The sequence below is a fragment of the Pelophylax lessonae genome (assembly GCF_965119305.1).
Source record: "Pelophylax lessonae genome assembly, chromosome: 4".
Taxonomy (NCBI): domain Eukaryota; kingdom Metazoa; phylum Chordata; class Amphibia; order Anura; family Ranidae; genus Pelophylax; species Pelophylax lessonae.
In genome coordinates, this window is record NC_138771.1 from 194,824,240 (window position 1) to 194,840,884 (window position 16,645).

Sequence of the window (16,645 nt, forward strand, 5' to 3'; positions counted from 1 at the left end):
GGGGCTGAAGGGGGGCTGCACACAGAAGGTTTTATCTTAATGCATAGAATGCATTAAGATAATAAACCTTCTGCCTTTAGAACCACTTTAATATTGTGGTACAGATCTGCTTTACCGAATCATCAGAGGTCTTACATGACCCTGATGTCTTCTGTGTATGTTGCAGTTTGAGATCAGGGAGATTGAACCACCAACCTCGGCCTTTTCTGGCTCCTTGTCTATGGGCTCTGAACATAACCCTGGATGTATAAATAAATACTCTACATATTTTTGTGCTATCACCTCCATAAATCACTAAATGTTACTGTGATGAAAGCGTACAAGCAACTACTGAAATCAATAAATAATTCAGGGTAAATAGTGTGAAAATCAATCAGAAAATCATTAAAGGAAAAGTATAGCTAAAGCTATTTTGGCTATACTTCTCCTATGGATCACAGGAGTGCAGTTAGTTCAGCACAGGGGGGGTTGTGTATGGGATGGGGCGGGGCAGGGAAGAGAGCTGGTGACTGAAAGCTGAGAACTGAGTGTTTAGTGTTCTTTGATCGCTCAGTTCTTAGTGCAGAGCTGGGGGGGACAGATGCAGCATCGAACTGATGCTGCATCCACTTAGGTGAGTATATATGTATATATATATTTCTCTTACGTCCTCCGACAGTCGCCGCCTCCTCTAAGTCATCACTGTTGGGTATTGTCTTCCTATCCGCAGGAATAGCTAGGCATATAGACTTAGTCCAAAGACAAAAGGCATTAGCATATACACACCCATGGGGGCTTTCCCATCTGGTCAATACCCCCCCTGCATCACCACTCCCAACTCAGTTTTAATCTGCCTAGCGTCAGGAATAGTCAGGCTTCCCTTGTGCTGGGGCTTCAGTCTCAGCCTTCCTAATCTTTTATTTGATTTTCTTTGAAAATGTCAGTTTTTCTTTTACTTTACTAGCTGTTTATTTTGTCAGCTTCTAGTGTTAGTCTTCTCTTCGGATGAAGATGGATCATGCGGTGCTGGGATTCGGACTGACCGCCCTGCTTCTCCAGAGCAAAATGGTCAGATGGACCCCCAGCCCGCCATCGAGCGTTCAGCTATGGCTCGCCCTGGCATTACGAACGACCCATCCCTGTTCGCTACAGGGATGCAGCCGTGAGGTGGCTACCTCACAGGACTCGTCTGCGGTGCTGCAGCGTCATGTCCCTGGCTCACCGCACTCCCTGTCAGATGAGGACAGAGGTTTTCCGTGCATGGAGGCTCCCCACGCCATCTGGTACAGGTAAGTACTTTTCTGTGTGGGGCCTCTGTTTGGGGTGGCAGTCTGTGTTGCTGTGTGTCCCCCATGTCTGTGCCTGTGTGACTCCCTGTGCGATCCCTGTGGAGATCGCTTGTGCAGATCTGTATGTTGCCTGGGGGTCCCTGTCCCTGTGTCACCTAGGTGCATTGTTGAGGGTGCAGACGGTTGTGCTTGTGCGGCGACCGCAGCGGCGAATTTTCGCACGGTCCGCCATCTTTACTATGGGCACACATGTATAGCTCCTCTGGGGCGATCCTGTATGTCATTTTGGCGCCATCCGCCGCCATTTTGTGGGCGATGGAACTATCGGTCCGGCCGCATGTCGGCAGCCATTTTGGCGTAGCCTCCAATGCATCCCTATGGGGCAGCCATTTTCCCGGGGTCTGGCATATTGTCCAGCCCTCTCCAGCAGCACTTCCTTTCCATCAGCAACAAGGACACTGGTAGCAACGCTCTGCGGGCTCTGCAGGTTATCACTCTCAATTTCCCTCTGTATATCGCTTCTGGCTCAGTTTCTTTTCTCCTTTGGGGGTCTTTCATCACTGTAGCAGTAGCGGTGGGCTGCGCACACCGCAGCGTTCTTAAAGGGGACAGTACACCGTTTTTGCACTGTAGTTTGTTCTGATAACTTGAGCCATGGATTCTCAGGAAAGCAAGTTTCCTCCAGCTTTAGTGGGGGGCCCCAGTTCTCCTGTGGCTCCGCTGCGACCCGATCTGGCTGCTGTAGTAGCGACTTTGGTGGCAAATATGGAAATGCTGATGTCTGAACGGGCTGCGAGAAAGAGGCCCAGGTTGTCTCTCTCTTCTGATTCAGATGGGGATATGGCTGCTGCTGCGAGCGTGCCCTTTTCAGGGTCCCGCTCATCCTTGGACCCCCCGGGGTCTGAGGGGGAGGCTGAAATGGAGGGTGTTGATACATCCCCCCCGGGGTCACCTGAAGAACGGGTGACCATGGATGACTTAATTGTTTCTGTTAATGAAACTTTGGATTTAGAGGATGAGCCCTGTCCTCCGGGGCGTTGTGTCCTCATTTGGGACGCACAGGACCCGCAAGTCTGCGCAGGTTTTTCCCTGCCCAGCGGAATTCCATTACACTGTTAATGAAATGTGGCGCACATTAAAACATCCATTCCTGGTACCTAGTCGGTTCAAATTGCTTTATCCCTTTGCGCCGGCTACGGAATCTCAATGGTGTGTGCCTCCACAGGTAGATCACACTGTGGCCGTGTTGAACAAGGCTACCTTGGTTCCTACTGAGGATACCCCGGTTTTCCGGGATCCCACGGACCGGCGGTTGGAGTCTCTAGCTCGCCATTCCTATACGGGGGCGGGTTCGTTGCTCAAACCCGTTTTCGCGTCCGTTCTGGTGGCTCAGGCGGTGGCTGATTGGACTAAGATGCTTAGGTGCAATCTCGTGTCTGATGGTGTTCCGCCTGCCCGGCTGGAAATGGTGGATCAGATCCACCAAGGAGTCATGTATTTGTGTGATGCAGCCTTGAATGAGGCCTCCTTAGTCGCTCGCCTCTCTGGTGTCGTGGTGCTTAACCGGTGACTGATATGGCTGAAGAGCTGGTCGGCTGACCAGTCCTCACGGAAAACAGTTGCTGATTTTCCATATGCTGGTTCTCGCCTTTTTGGCGAGGCGTTGGATGCCCTGGAGAAAGGCGTCACGGGGGGCAAGAGCACCTTGCTGCCCCAGAACCCGAAGAACAAGTTCTTTCGTGGCAAGCGGGGTTCTGCGCCTAGATCCAATCAGGGGTCCTTTCGTACCTTTTCGGAACCAATCCAAGGGTAAACCCTTCAAGGCCCAGGGCAGCCAGAAGAAGCCCTGGGAGGGCAAGCAGGAGTCGGGCAATGCCGGCTCGGCTGGTCAATCCGACTCTGCCTGAAGGGGCGCCCTCGCCCGTTTCAGGGGTGGGGGGACGCTTGCGCGGTTTCCTCCAACCTTAGCTGCTCCAGATTTCGGACAGGTGGGTTCAGGAAATCATTCGATCAGGATGCGTGATCGAATTCCTTTCCCGGCCGGCGGGCAGATTCTTTCTCTCGAAGCTTTGCTTGCCTCCTGGGCGTCGGCGGGACCTGCATCAAGCGGTGTAGGACCTTCTTGCTCAGGGGGTGATTGTCCCGGTACCTCATCGGGCCAGGTTTCGGGGATTTCGTTCCAATCTGTTCGCGGTGCCCAGGAAGGGGGGCAAAGTGCGTCCTATTCCCTATATAGGAATGATTCTGGACTCTGCTCAGGCAAAGGTGTTCTTGCCGGAGGACAAGCTCCGGACTTTGCGGGACGAGTTCGGGTCCCTCAGGGACAACCCGTCCTCGTCACTCAGGACCTGTATGCAGGGCCTGGGGTTGATGGTTTCAGCCTTCGAGGCGATACCCTTTGCTCAGTTCCACACGCGGGCTCTCCAGACGGAGATCCTGGCCAGGTGGGACAGACTGCCTCAGTCCTTGGATCTGGAGGTCTCCTTGAGTCATCAGACCAGATTGGCTCTTCTGTGGTGGCTCCAGTCCCCGTCGGTGGCGGTAGGCAAGTCCTTCCGTCCGTTGGTGTGGACGGTGGTTACAACGGACGCCAGCCTGTCGGACTGGGGTGGAGTCCTGGGCAACCTGTCTGCCCAGGGCACTTGGTCGGAGGAGGAGTCCTCCCTCCCGATAAATGTGCTGGAGTTACGAGCGATCAAACTCTGTCTCTTCCAGTGGTCGGACCGTCTCCGGGGCCTGCCTGTCCGCGTACAGATGGACAATGCTACCGCGGTGGCTTACATCAACCACCAGGGGGGCACCAGGAGTACTCGAGCGGCCCAGGAGGTGACCAACATTCTGTCTTGGGCCGAGACTCATGTCCCGGCGATCTCTGCTGTTCACATTCCGGGTGTGGAAAATTGGCAGGCCGACTATCTGAGCCGCCAGACCCTGGACCAGGGGGAATGGTCCTTACACCCGGAGGTCTTTCAGATGCTGTGTGCGAGGTGGGGATCCCCGGACGTGGATCTGTTTGCATCCCGGCTAACTCGAAAGGTGGAAAGGTTAGTGGCAAGAACGCGCGATCCGTTGGCGGATGCCTCGGATGCGTTGGTGGCCCCTTGGCATCAGTATCGTCTGATATACGCCTTTCCTCTGATTCAGTTACTATCCCGGTTCCTCCGCGGATTGGTCTCGGAACCGCACATGGTGATTCTGGTGGCTCCGGACTGGCCTCGCCGGTCCTGGTACGCCGACGTTCACCTGGCAGTGGCGCCTCCGTGGCGTCTGCCTCTGCGGGAAGATCTCCTGTCTCAAGGTCCGATCTTCCATCCTGCTTTACAGTCGTTGGCCTTAACGGCCTGGCTGTTGAGACCCGGGTCTTGAGGGACAAGGGTCTCTCACCTGAGGTTATCCCTACCTTAATCAAGGCTGGGAAATCCTCCTCTGGTAAAATCTTTTACCGTACCTGGAAAGCTTATTTCGCCTGGTGTGAGTCCAGGGGGTTCTCCCCTCGTTCTTACTCGGTGTCGAGAGTGTTGGCTTTCCTCCAGTCTGGAGTGGATCAGCGCCTGGCGCTGGCCATGATAAAGGGCCAGGTGTCTGCACTGGCTGTCCTTTTCCAACGCCCTGTGGCGTCTCATTCCTTGGTGCGCACCTTCATTCGAGGTGTGCGACATTTGGCTCCTCCCAGGAAGGAGCCTTTACCTCCATGGGACTTGAACTTGGTTCTGTCCGCGTTACAGCGTGCTCCCTTTGAAAACATCAGGGAGATATCGTTGCCTCTGCTGTCGAAAAAGGTTACTTTTCTGGTGGCGATCACTTCGGCTCGCAGGCTGTCGGAGTTGGCGGCGTTGTCTTGCCGCTCCCCTTACTTGATAATTCACAAGGATAAGGTGGTTTTGCGACCACCCCCATCCTTCCTTTCCAAGGTGATCTCTGATTTTCACCTTAATGAGGACATTGTCCTGCCTTCGCTTTGTATGAAGCCTAAACATCCAAAGGAGATTGCCTTGCATTCCTTGGATGTTGTCAGGGCGATCAGGGTTTACCTGTCGTCTACGGAATCCTTTCGGAAGACGGATTCCCTCCTTGTCCTTCCTGAGGGATCTCGGAAGGGCATGGCTGCGTCCGCAGCAACTATTGCCAAATGGATCAGACAGACCATTGAGCAGGCTCACGCCTTGAAGGAACGGGTTCCGCCCTTCCCTGTTAAGGCGCACTCTACCAGGTCTTTGAGTGCATCCTGGGCCTATTGGCATCGGGCCTCGGTGGCCCAGGTGTGCAGGGCGGCGACTTGGTCGTCGGTGCACACTTTTTCCGAGTTCTACCAAGTAGACATTCTGGCATCAGCTGATGCTTCTTTTGGCCGCAAAGTTCTCAGTGCGGCAGTGCCATGATGGACCCTTGAATTTTTTTCTGGGTCCCTGGCTGTTGGCATTTGCTTTCCTGGGCTGTTGCTTCTGTTGAGCATTGTTTTTATCTGTTGCCCAGTTGGTTCTCTTACGGTGCATGTAAGGTTCCTTTCTCTGATGTGGGTACTGCGTTGCCTTTTCTACGGTTGCGTCTCCCACCCCTCATGTCCATACTGCTTTGGGACATCCCAACAGTGATGACTTAGAGGAGGCGGTGACTGTCGGAGGACGTAAGAGAAAACTGAATTTTTGTAAAATCTTACCTGTAAAATTCCTTTCTCTGAGTCCTCCGACAGTCGCCGCCCCCGCCCCTCTTTTGGGGTTCTTATTACCTACTGCTATGCTACCAAACTGAGTTGGGAGTGGTGATGCAGGGGGGGTATTGACCAGATAGGACAGCCCCCATGGGTGTGTATATGCTAATGCCTTTTGTCTTTGGACTAAGTCTATACGCCTAGCTATTCCTGCGGATAGGAATACAATACCCAACAGTGATGACTTAGAGGAGGCGGCGACTGTCGGAGGACTCAGAGAAAGGAATTTTACAGGTAAGATTTTACAAAAATTCAGTTTTTTCTAAATCCCAAACTTCTCTTTTCTTTGCAATCATTTTTTTTAAATATTTCAAAGGAAAAATACAAAGCTCCAACATTAGCAGTCAAGATGCCAGATATGCATACCGGAATGTAATGCATTACAAGATGAATGAATAACATGGGTTCCTACTATGTAATGCCAAACTTCTCTTTTAATAGAAAAATAAAACAAAAATTGTGCAAATTCGGTGTCCGTAAATATAAAGTGTCACAAAATTCACAACCTTGTGTCAAAAAGAAATGCATAAATAAAACCAAGTGAAACAAAGTATATGTTCTCTTGTTCTTCTTCAAACAAACAACACTGTGCATTACCACTCCTGGAAACAATGTATCTTTTCTTCTCCTTCTAAAAAAACACAATCCACCTTCATGATATTGTGTACCACACCCAGTGCTCTACAAGAATGACTCACCAAAATTTCTTCATCTTAAATAATATACGTAAGGACTAAAAGAGCTTATTCCAATTCTTAATATCAAACTCCTCCATTTATCTTCAAAAATGACTCCCATATTATAATTACACTCAAAAGGAAAGAATGAGAGGCACTCTTCATAGTGTTCTACTATTTAACACATTTATTCTAAAACAACTAAAATCAATGCACTCACCTCAAAACTATAAAACTAGCAGCTCTGATCAAATCACTTCACAGGACCCCATGCTGCTCACTCTGCTTTGTAACTTATTGCAGGAATACCAAAGTAACTATGCCTTTTTCAATCAGCCAGTCCTCTGCACAAAAACCTATCACACAGCCACTTTGTATCTCTCACCGCTCCAATGGCCTCTGGACTGTCAGCAATCTCCCACAGTGATGTGGACATGCTGTCTCACAGCATGCATAAGCTCCTCTGGCGCATTTTGTCATGTGGGCGAAGGAATCAGTTATGCAATCACTTACCAAGTAGAGTGAGCAGTCTGGAGTCCTGTGAATTGATTTGATCCATCGCCTAGATGTAGCAAATATGCCATTGGCTACTCACAAGAGGGAAAGCCACGAAGAACATGATGCCTCACTGACAGCGAAAGGGGCAATAGGCTGTATATCAGAAATGTTCCTATTAGATTCAGCACAGTCATTTAATTAGATGTGTGAACAGTAAGGTTGAAATAAAACCCCTGTCAATTCTGTAACTAGATTAAAGGGGTTGTAAAGTCAGAAGGTTTTTTTTTTTTATCTTAATGCAATCTATGCATTAGGATAAAAAGCCTTCTGTGTGCAGCAGCCCCGTCAGCCCCCCAATACTTACCTGAGGTCCCTCTCTGTCCAGCGATGTCCACAAGTGTCTCAGCCATCTCCCTCCTGATTGACTGAGACACAGCAGTGGCGCCATTGGCTGCCGCTGCTGTCATTCAAAGTCAGCTAGCCAATCAGGAGAGAGATGGAGCAGGTCAGTTTGGGGCTCCGTGTTTGAATGGACACAGGGAGCTTTGACTCGGCTCGGTTGCCCCCCATAGCAAGCTACTTGCTGTGGGGGCACTGAACAGGAGGAAGGGGCCAGGATCACAGAAGAGGGACCTGAGAAGAGGAGGATCCAGTCTGCTCTTTGCAAATCCACTGCAACAGAGCAGGTAAGTATAATATGTTTGTTATATTTATAGGAAAAAATAAGACTTTACAATCACTTTAATAGCTGTAAACATGCATTTGCGAAGTGTGAGGGTCTGCCTACTATAATCATATGATCAGGTTTAATATAAAAACTGCATCCCGATGCCATGCCTTTAGATATGCAGCACGCTTGAGTTATTAAGAAATGAAACAATAACTTCTTGTTTTAATTTCATTTAATTTGTGCCCTACTAGGTAGAAAAGTGCAAGGTAATGGCCTCAAAAAAGAAACCCTTATGGCTAGAATTTAAATGTGCAGACCCAACTGCTTTGTCGAATGAAACCATTGGAATTATATTTAAACATGGAGATGACCTCCGTCAAGACATGCTCATTTTGCAGGTACTTAGTGCATTCAGCTTAAGGTACTCTATGTTTGGTTTTGTGTAGAAATGAGGTGACACATTACACCCCATCCAAGTGTCTGTAAGATATGTTTGTGTTGTTCATAATAACCATTTCAAATCTTTCTTTTATTATGTAATAAGATCTTTTTAGGATGACGAGTCTGAATTTTCTGTTTTTCTAGTGCATTATGGAAGAGAACATATTACTCTTTTTTTTAAATAATTTGATATCTACAGTTTTCTCAGTAGCCATAGATTCTGTCACATCCATGAAGCAGGATGTCCATAGGGCATGTTAAAAATTGTTGATGTGCATAGGGCAGTACATATTGTATAGCTGTTACACATTACTTTTAATACAAGTAGAACGTAACTTATCTGGGATTCACTGTTTTAGGTGCAGATAAACCATAATAGTGAATATCTTGTATATGCTCGCCTTTGGAAAAGTATTTTGTAATATCTGTTCAACAAGTGCTAAAAAGGGGAGCTTAAAACTTCCTGTGCGCTTTGTGTGTACTGTACTATATCGCTCACAGTTTTTCCTTAAATCTACAGAACACTTCTTCCTATGTATTTGATATGGAGAGGGGAAATTGTTGTTTTAGACCTTTAAATACTTCCTGCCAAAAATATATGTATAAGAATTGTGCATATGTAACCACTCAGCGCATATGAATATCAATATCAAAATACATTGTGTCAAAAGTCCATAGCAAAGTCCCAAGATGAAGTTAGGGGGGAGCAACTTCTGCAGCACCTCAGAAATAAATCTTGGGAAACAGATCACAGCATGTCAAAAAGATAAAACGACAAGGGCGCAGGAATAAAAAGGCTGTATAAAATTAATCACACAAATAATATCACTCACATGTAAAGTGGGGAAAATAATTATTTGATCCCCTGCTGATTTTGTAAGTTTTCCCACTAACAAAGAAATGAAGGGTCTATAATTTCTATCACAGGTGTATTTTAAATGATAGAGACAGAATATCAACCAAAAATCCAGAAAAAAACACATGATCCAAATGTTATAAATTGAGTTGCAGTTCAGTGAGTAAATCAAGTATTTGATCCCCAAGCAAAACATGACTTAGTAACTTGGTGGAGAAACCCTTGTTGCAAGCACAGAGGTAAGACATTTCTTGTAGTTGGTTACCAGGTTTGCACACATCTCAGGAGGGATTTTGGTCCACTCTTCTTTACAGATCTTCTCTAAATCCTTAAGGATTTTTGTGCTGTCGATTGGCAACTCAAAGTTCCCTCCATACATTTTTTATAGGATTAGGGTCTGGAGACTGTCTAGGCCACTCCATGACCTTAATGTCGTCCTTCTTGAGTCACTCCTTTGTTGTCTTGGCGGTATGTTTTGGGTCATTGTCATGCTGGAAGGCCCATTCACGACCCAGCTTCAGTGTTCTGGCTCAGGGAAGAAGAATCTCATCCAAGATTTTACAATGCATGACCTTGTCCATTGTCTCCTTAATGCGGCAAGGTTGGCCTGTACCTTAAGCAGAGAAACAGCCCCAAAGCATGTTTCCACCTCCATGCTTGACTGTAGGGATGGTGTTCTTAAAATCATAGTCAGCATTTTTTTCCTCCAAATACAGTCTAATTAATGCCAAAGAGCTAAATTTTGGTCTCATCTGACCACAGCACTTTCTCAAAACCTTCTCTGAATCATTTAGATTTTAAATGGAAAACTTCAGACAGGCCTGTATATGTGTCTTCTTGAGGAGGGGATCTTGCTGGCGCTGCACATTTTCATTCTATTGCTGCGTATTGTGTTACTAATAGTTTATTCGGTGACTGTGATCCCAACTGCCTTGAGATTTTGCACAAGTTCCTCTAGTGTACTTCTGGGCTGATCCCTCACTTTTCTCATGATCGTCCTTACCCCATGAGGCAAAATCTTTCATGGAGCTCCAGACCGAGGGCAATTGATGGTAATTTTGTATTTCTTACATTTGCGAATAATCGCTCCAATAGTTGTCCCCTTTTCACCAAGCTTCTTGCTGATGGTCTTGTAGCTCATTCCAGCCTTATAAAGGTCTACAATCTTGTCCCTGATGTCCTTTGACAGCTCTTTGGTCTTGCCCATGATCGTGAGTAGGTATGGGCTTTGTTCGGATCGGCATGTTTGGATCCTAGTCCCAGCCCACTTGAGGAATCCCACCAGGAAGCCATCACAGCACAATGTCAATCATAGGCAGTGAGACATTTCCCAGCCCTCAGCTGCACATACATACACTGGTCATAATTGGCGGCGTGCAGTGACGGGTTCCTGGCAGGGTTGCTCAGGTGGGTTGGGACTAGGATCCGAACATGCCTGAGCTCATCCCTAATTGTGAGGTTTGAATGGAAGAAGGAAAAACAAAATTCGGTGTAACCGAAAAAAGAACTGCGCAAATGGAGTGATATTTAACAATGAATAAATAAATGTGAAAAATTAGGGAATTTCTTCCTCTAGCGAGCAGCAATAAAAACGTGAAAACGCAATATGTGATAGTGAATATGGGTTATTGCGCTCAGCAGTATACTCACAATAAAGTGCTAATGCATAAATAAATGAACCAATATTTAAAGGTGAATATTCCAATGAATATAGCAATAATAAAATTAATAAACATAGTCCTTGAAAAAGTGCTCGGTGCAAACTTTAAGTTCCAGCAGCAAATACAATTGGACTTGATGTGAAATGCCTTCACCAATCACCATACACCCAGTGCTCGGATAAAATACTTCTTACCAAAAGAAGTTGACCCCTTAGTTATAGGGGGTCATGATCGCAATGTATCTCCACAAGAGCTCCAAAATCTCCTATTACAGTCTTCACATCCAGTGTGTGATAAGCCAGAGGTAAACAGATGACTCCGAGACTCCGGACAACATGTCATAAGAAATAAGGAAACTCCAATAGCGTAATATTGCCATATAAAGAGATTTAATAAAAAGTAATGCACTTACTCCATAGTGGTAAGTAAAACGCCACAGTAGTACAAATCGTTCAGCTTCTCCTGGTGGATGGGACGCCGCTTCCGCGTCTGCGTTCCACCTCACCGGAACTCTACGGTCTCACGTTCCCGACGCACGTTTCGTTAGGCGTGCTAACGTCATCAGGGGATCATGTGACCGTACATTTCCTCACATCTTATATAGAGGTTCACACAGCTCTCAACAGCCAATCACCAGTCGCCGGAGTAGGAACCGCCCATTCTTTAGTAGATTGTTAGGTTCTTCCCTTCAGTAAGGGTGCCTCACGGGGACATGTTAGAAATAGAATTATAGGAACGACTTTTCACTATGTTTGCCGTTGAATTTAACCCTTAATTGGCCAAAAAACATTCAATGCCATACTAGTCGTTATTCCCTATACTCTCAATATCAATTCCAATTCGTAAATAATGTATTATGGGATGGGTTGCTGTGTGCTGAGATATTTAATCAATAAGCTAATCGATATACCTAAAATTACTCAATTAAATAAATAAATACATTTTATTCCAACATCCTAAAATTAACCTAAAAATTAAAATTACATAAAAATCACATAAGTTTATCTAAAATATTTTAAAAGAAGCATAAATACAGGTTGAAAATGATGGAAAATAGATGTTGTGTATTAAACTTAAAATTTAAAAATTAGAGATAAAGCAATTCAAATCAATATCAATGTTCATTCCCAATGGTTCCAAAGTCTTCATTCTATATATCCATTGGGTCTCATTCATGGAGACTTTTTTAGTCATATTTCCTCCTCTCCAATGGTTATCCACTCTGTCTATGCCACAAAAAGACATAAGCGAGGGATCCTTGTTATGATACAGGCGGAAATGGTTGGAGAGGCTATGTTTGGGAAAGCCTCTCCTCACATTACCCACATGCTCATTAATCCTCACAGACAATTGGCGGGTAGTCCTGCCAATATACTGTAGCCCACAAGGGCAGCTGATTAGGTAGGTCACGTGGGTGGATCTACATGATATTAATTTGTTGATTTGGAATCTTTGGCCTGTAGCTCTGGAATGGAAGGTGGTGATCTTCCTGGGGTTTTTCTTTGACGTCTGGCAAGCGTTGCATTTGCCACAGGGAAAGAAGCCTTTTACATCCAGAAAGGTCGATTTTCTTTTAGGAGGGTCTGGTATGTTTGGGGCCAACATATGCCTAAGGTTTGTCGCTTTCCTGTAAATAAATTGTGGTTTAGCCGGTAGTATTTGGTTCAAAGTTCGGTCCTTCATTAATATGGGCCAATACTTCCGGACAATTGCTTCAATTTCTTTGTAATTCCTATTGAAGTCAGTCAGAAAGGCCAGTTCACCCTTATTTTCTAGGGTCCTATCCTTAGTTCTTAGTAGTTCATTCCTAGGTATTTGGCGCACTAGATCTCTTGTTTTTTGCACTTCTTCCATTCTATAACCTTTTTCCACAAACCTGGCTGTTAAAAGGTCAGACTGGATGAGGTAATCCTCCTCATTTTTACAATTGCGTTTAATACGCATATATTGGCCTTTTGGTATCCCACCTAGCCATTTGGGATGGTGACAGCTCTTTGTGGGAATATAGCTGTTTCTGTCAGTTTCTTTAAAATAACTTTTAGTGGAAACAGACCCACCTTGTTTCACGAGGGTCAGATCCAAAAAGTTCACTGACACTTTGTCCCATGTGGCTGTGAATACTAGGCCATATTTGTTTCTATTGATATGTTCAAGGAATGTTTTGAGTGACTCCTCTGATCCACTCCATATGAGGAGTAGATCATCGATAAATCTCTTGTAAAGTACTAGAGAAGGGTTTGGGTTTGCGAAAATTTCGCTTTCTTCCCATTGGCCTAACAGAATATTGGCCACGCTTGGGGCATATTTGGCGCCCATAGCAACGCCTTTAATTTGATTGTAGTAGCTCCCCTCGTGCCAAAAGTAATTGTTACCCATGGCTAGACTCAGGGCATCACAAATAAACTTTTTTTGACGTGGCTTTATATTCGTTTTTGAATTAAGGGCAGCAATAGTGGTGTTCAGTACATCATCTTGTTTCAGACTAGTGTACAAAGACTCAATGTCGATTGTCACTAGGAATGTATTGGATTGTACTTCCACTTGTTCTAACAAATTAATCAGATGCTTACTGTCCTTAAGATGAGATGGATACAGAGGCACTATCGGCTGCAAGAAATGATCCACATATTCTCCTATACGGGAGAATATGGAATCTATTCCACTAATTATAGGCCTTCCAGGAGGCTTGGTCTTATTTTTGTGGACTTTTGGCAGCTGGTAGATAGTCGGAAGCCGTGGTGCTTTAGGTACTAAATATTGTGCTTCCTTTTTTGTTAAGATCCTCTTCTCTTTGGCCTTTTTTACTAGTTTGCCCAATTTCAGTTTTAAGTCTCTCGTGGGGTTGGTCCTTAATTTTCTGTAAGTGTCCTGGTCACCAACCAATCTGTCAAGCTCTTGCTTGTAGTCACTTTTGTTAAGGACCACTATTCCCCCTCCTTTATCAGCCCCTCGTATCACAATATCTTTGCGATTTTCTAATTCCATAAGGCCCTTTTCCAGCTCTTTCCTTGTATATTGTTTCTTACATTTCATTTTCCGTACATCATCTTCAACCATATTTTTAAAAACTTCCAGGCAATGGTTGGAAGCCTTGGGGGGATTAAAAACAGACTTGTTTCTTAATCCGCTGTCCTCATATTCTGTAGTATTTGAGGTTTGGTTGGAAGGTTTTTCCATAAAGTGCTTCTTGATTTTTAATTTCCTGATATATTTCTCTATGTCAATGAAAGTGTTAAATTTGTCTACACCTCTATCAGGAGCAAATTTTAATCCTAACTCCAATATTTTCAATTCATCAGGAGTGAACTGGACGTTGCTGAGGTTGAATATCCCAGCTCCTAGGACTCTCTTTTCCTTTTGCCTCTTTCGTCCACCTCTACATCCTCTCCTCTGTTTTCTACCCTTCCTCCTGGTGGGCCATTTCGTTGGGGTGTCATTTCTTGTGGATACTGGGGATAAGTATCCCCTCCCCATTGTTGCCATTGGTTCCCTCTCTGCCATTGGTTCTCCTGGTACCATTGCTGTTGAGGTCTCCAGTTCTGGGGTCCATGTCCTCGTTGCCAGGGTCTGCCTCTCCCCCCCCCTCTGTGGCCTCGTCCCCTTCCATTTGGGTGGTTTTGGGAGCCTCTTCCTCTCCCTCTCGGACCTGGGGCGCCACCTCGCCCCCTCCTCTGAAAACCCCTCTGGGATGGATTATCTGGGGTATAAGCCAATGGGGAGTAGCTGTTGGAGGTGGGTATATTATATTGGGAAGGGTTGTAATATTGTGGTCTATTGCTCCTATTTTCAGTGTATTCATAGGAGCTATCATTATCAAAATTGGGAGTTCCTCCAATGGGAGTGAAATTGGGGTCAGTGAACCTTTCAATCCCCATTTCTCTCACCAGTGGGGACTGTACAGGATTGTTGGTCGTGTTTATGTCATTTGGTCCCACAAGGACATCCTGCCATTTATAAACTTTGGATTCTTTGTAATCCAATAAATCTCTCTGGTATTTACTTATTTTTTTATTTCGGGTATCCTTATCAATTTTATCCAGAAATTTTTGAGTTGAGGTGATTTTCTCTTTAAAATCAGCATTATCTTTGAAGGGTTCTAGGGTGGTTTTTAATTCACTGATCTTTTCTTCCAGCTTAGTCATCTTCGCTTTCCTGCGTGATATTATAAGACTAAGTAATCTGGCTTCACTGTGATTAAAAAAGTTAAACCACTCTTTGTTCAAATCAGGATCTACTAGCCCATCATTGGGTCCCAAATCCCAGCGTAACCTTCTTGGTGTTATTTTCATTTTAATGTACTGCTCCAAGGTGGCCAAATCCCACCAGACACGGATTTTTTTCTCAAGAACATTTTTGAGTGTTTTCACACTCTGTTCCATGTCCTTGGATACAGTACTTTGTGCTGAAAAGATATCAGTAGTGGTTCGGTCTTTCATATAGTCAAATATATCCATTGCTGCACGAACAACACAATAGTGATAAATAGAAAAACAAAATTCGGTGTAACCGAAAAAAGAACTGCGCAAATGGAGTGATATTTAACAATGAATAAATAAATGTGAAAAATTAGGGAATTTCTTCCTCTAGCGAGCAGCAATAAAAACGTGAAAACGCAATATGTGATAGTGAATATGGGTTATTGCGCTCAGCAGTATACTCACAATAAAGTGCTAATGCATAAATAAATGAACCAATATTTAAAGGTGAATATTCCAATGAATATAGCAATAATAAAATTAATAAACATAGTCCTTGAAAAAGTGCTCGGTGCAAACTTTAAGTTCCAGCAGCAAATACAATTGGACTTGATGTGAAATGCCTTCACCAATCACCATACACCCAGTGCTCGGATAAAATACTTCTTACCAAAAGAAGTTGACCCCTTAGTTATAGGGGGTCATGATCGCAATGTATCTCCACAAGAGCTCCAAAATCTCCTATTACAGTCTTCACATCCAGTGTGTGATAAGCCAGAGGTAAACAGATGACTCCGAGACTCCGGACAACATGTCATAAGAAATAAGGAAACTCCAATAGCGTAATATTGCCATATAAAGAGATTTAATAAAAAGTAATGCACTTACTCCATAGTGGTAAGTAAAACGCCACAGTAGTACAAATCGTTCAGCTTCTCCTGGTGGATGGGACGCCGCTTCCGCGTCTGCGTTCCACCTCACCGGAACTCTACGGTCTCACGTTCCCGACGCACGTTTCGTTAGGCGTGCTAACGTCATCAGGGGATCATGTGACCGTACATTTCCTCACATCTTATATAGAGGTTCACACAGCTCTCAACAGCCAATCACCAGTCGCCGGAGTAGGAACCGCCCATTCTTTAGTAGATTGTTAGGTTCTTCCCTTCAGTAAGGGTGCCTCACGGGGACATGTTAGAAATAGAATTATAGGAACGACTTTTCACTATGTTTGCCGTTGAATTTAACCCTTAATTGGCCAAAAAACATTCAATGCCATACTAGTCGTTATTCCCTATACTCTCAATATCAATTCCAATTCGTAAATAATGTATTATGGGATGGGTTGCTGTGTGCTGAGATATTTAATCAATAAGCTAATCGATATACCTAAAATTACTCAATTAAATAAATAAATACATTTTATTCCAACATCCTAAAATTAACCTAAAAATTAAAATTACATAAAAATCACATAAGTTTATCTAAAATATTTTAAAAGAAGCATAAATACAGGTTGAAAATGATGGAAAATAGATGTTGTGTATTAAACTTAAAATTTAAAAATTAGAGATAAAGCAATTCAAATCAATATCAATGTTCATTCCCAATGGTTCCAAAGTCTTCATTCTATATATCCATTGGGTCTCATTCATGGAGACTTTTTTAGTCAT

At 44.7% G+C, this 16,645-nt stretch overlaps 1 protein-coding gene across 2 annotated transcripts in view; it reads left to right on the forward strand.

Moving 5' to 3' along the window:
• Positions 1 to 16,645, forward strand: part of PIK3CG (phosphatidylinositol-4,5-bisphosphate 3-kinase catalytic subunit gamma) — a 139,746-nt gene that overhangs the window by 69,762 nt on the left and 53,339 nt on the right. For both annotated transcript variants that reach the window (XM_082254381.1, XM_082254382.1), the window contains exon 6: positions 8,073 to 8,219. In XM_082254381.1, coding sequence (XP_082110507.1) covers positions 8,073 to 8,219 — 147 coding nt within the window. The remainder of the gene's footprint in view (positions 1 to 8,072; positions 8,220 to 16,645) is intronic.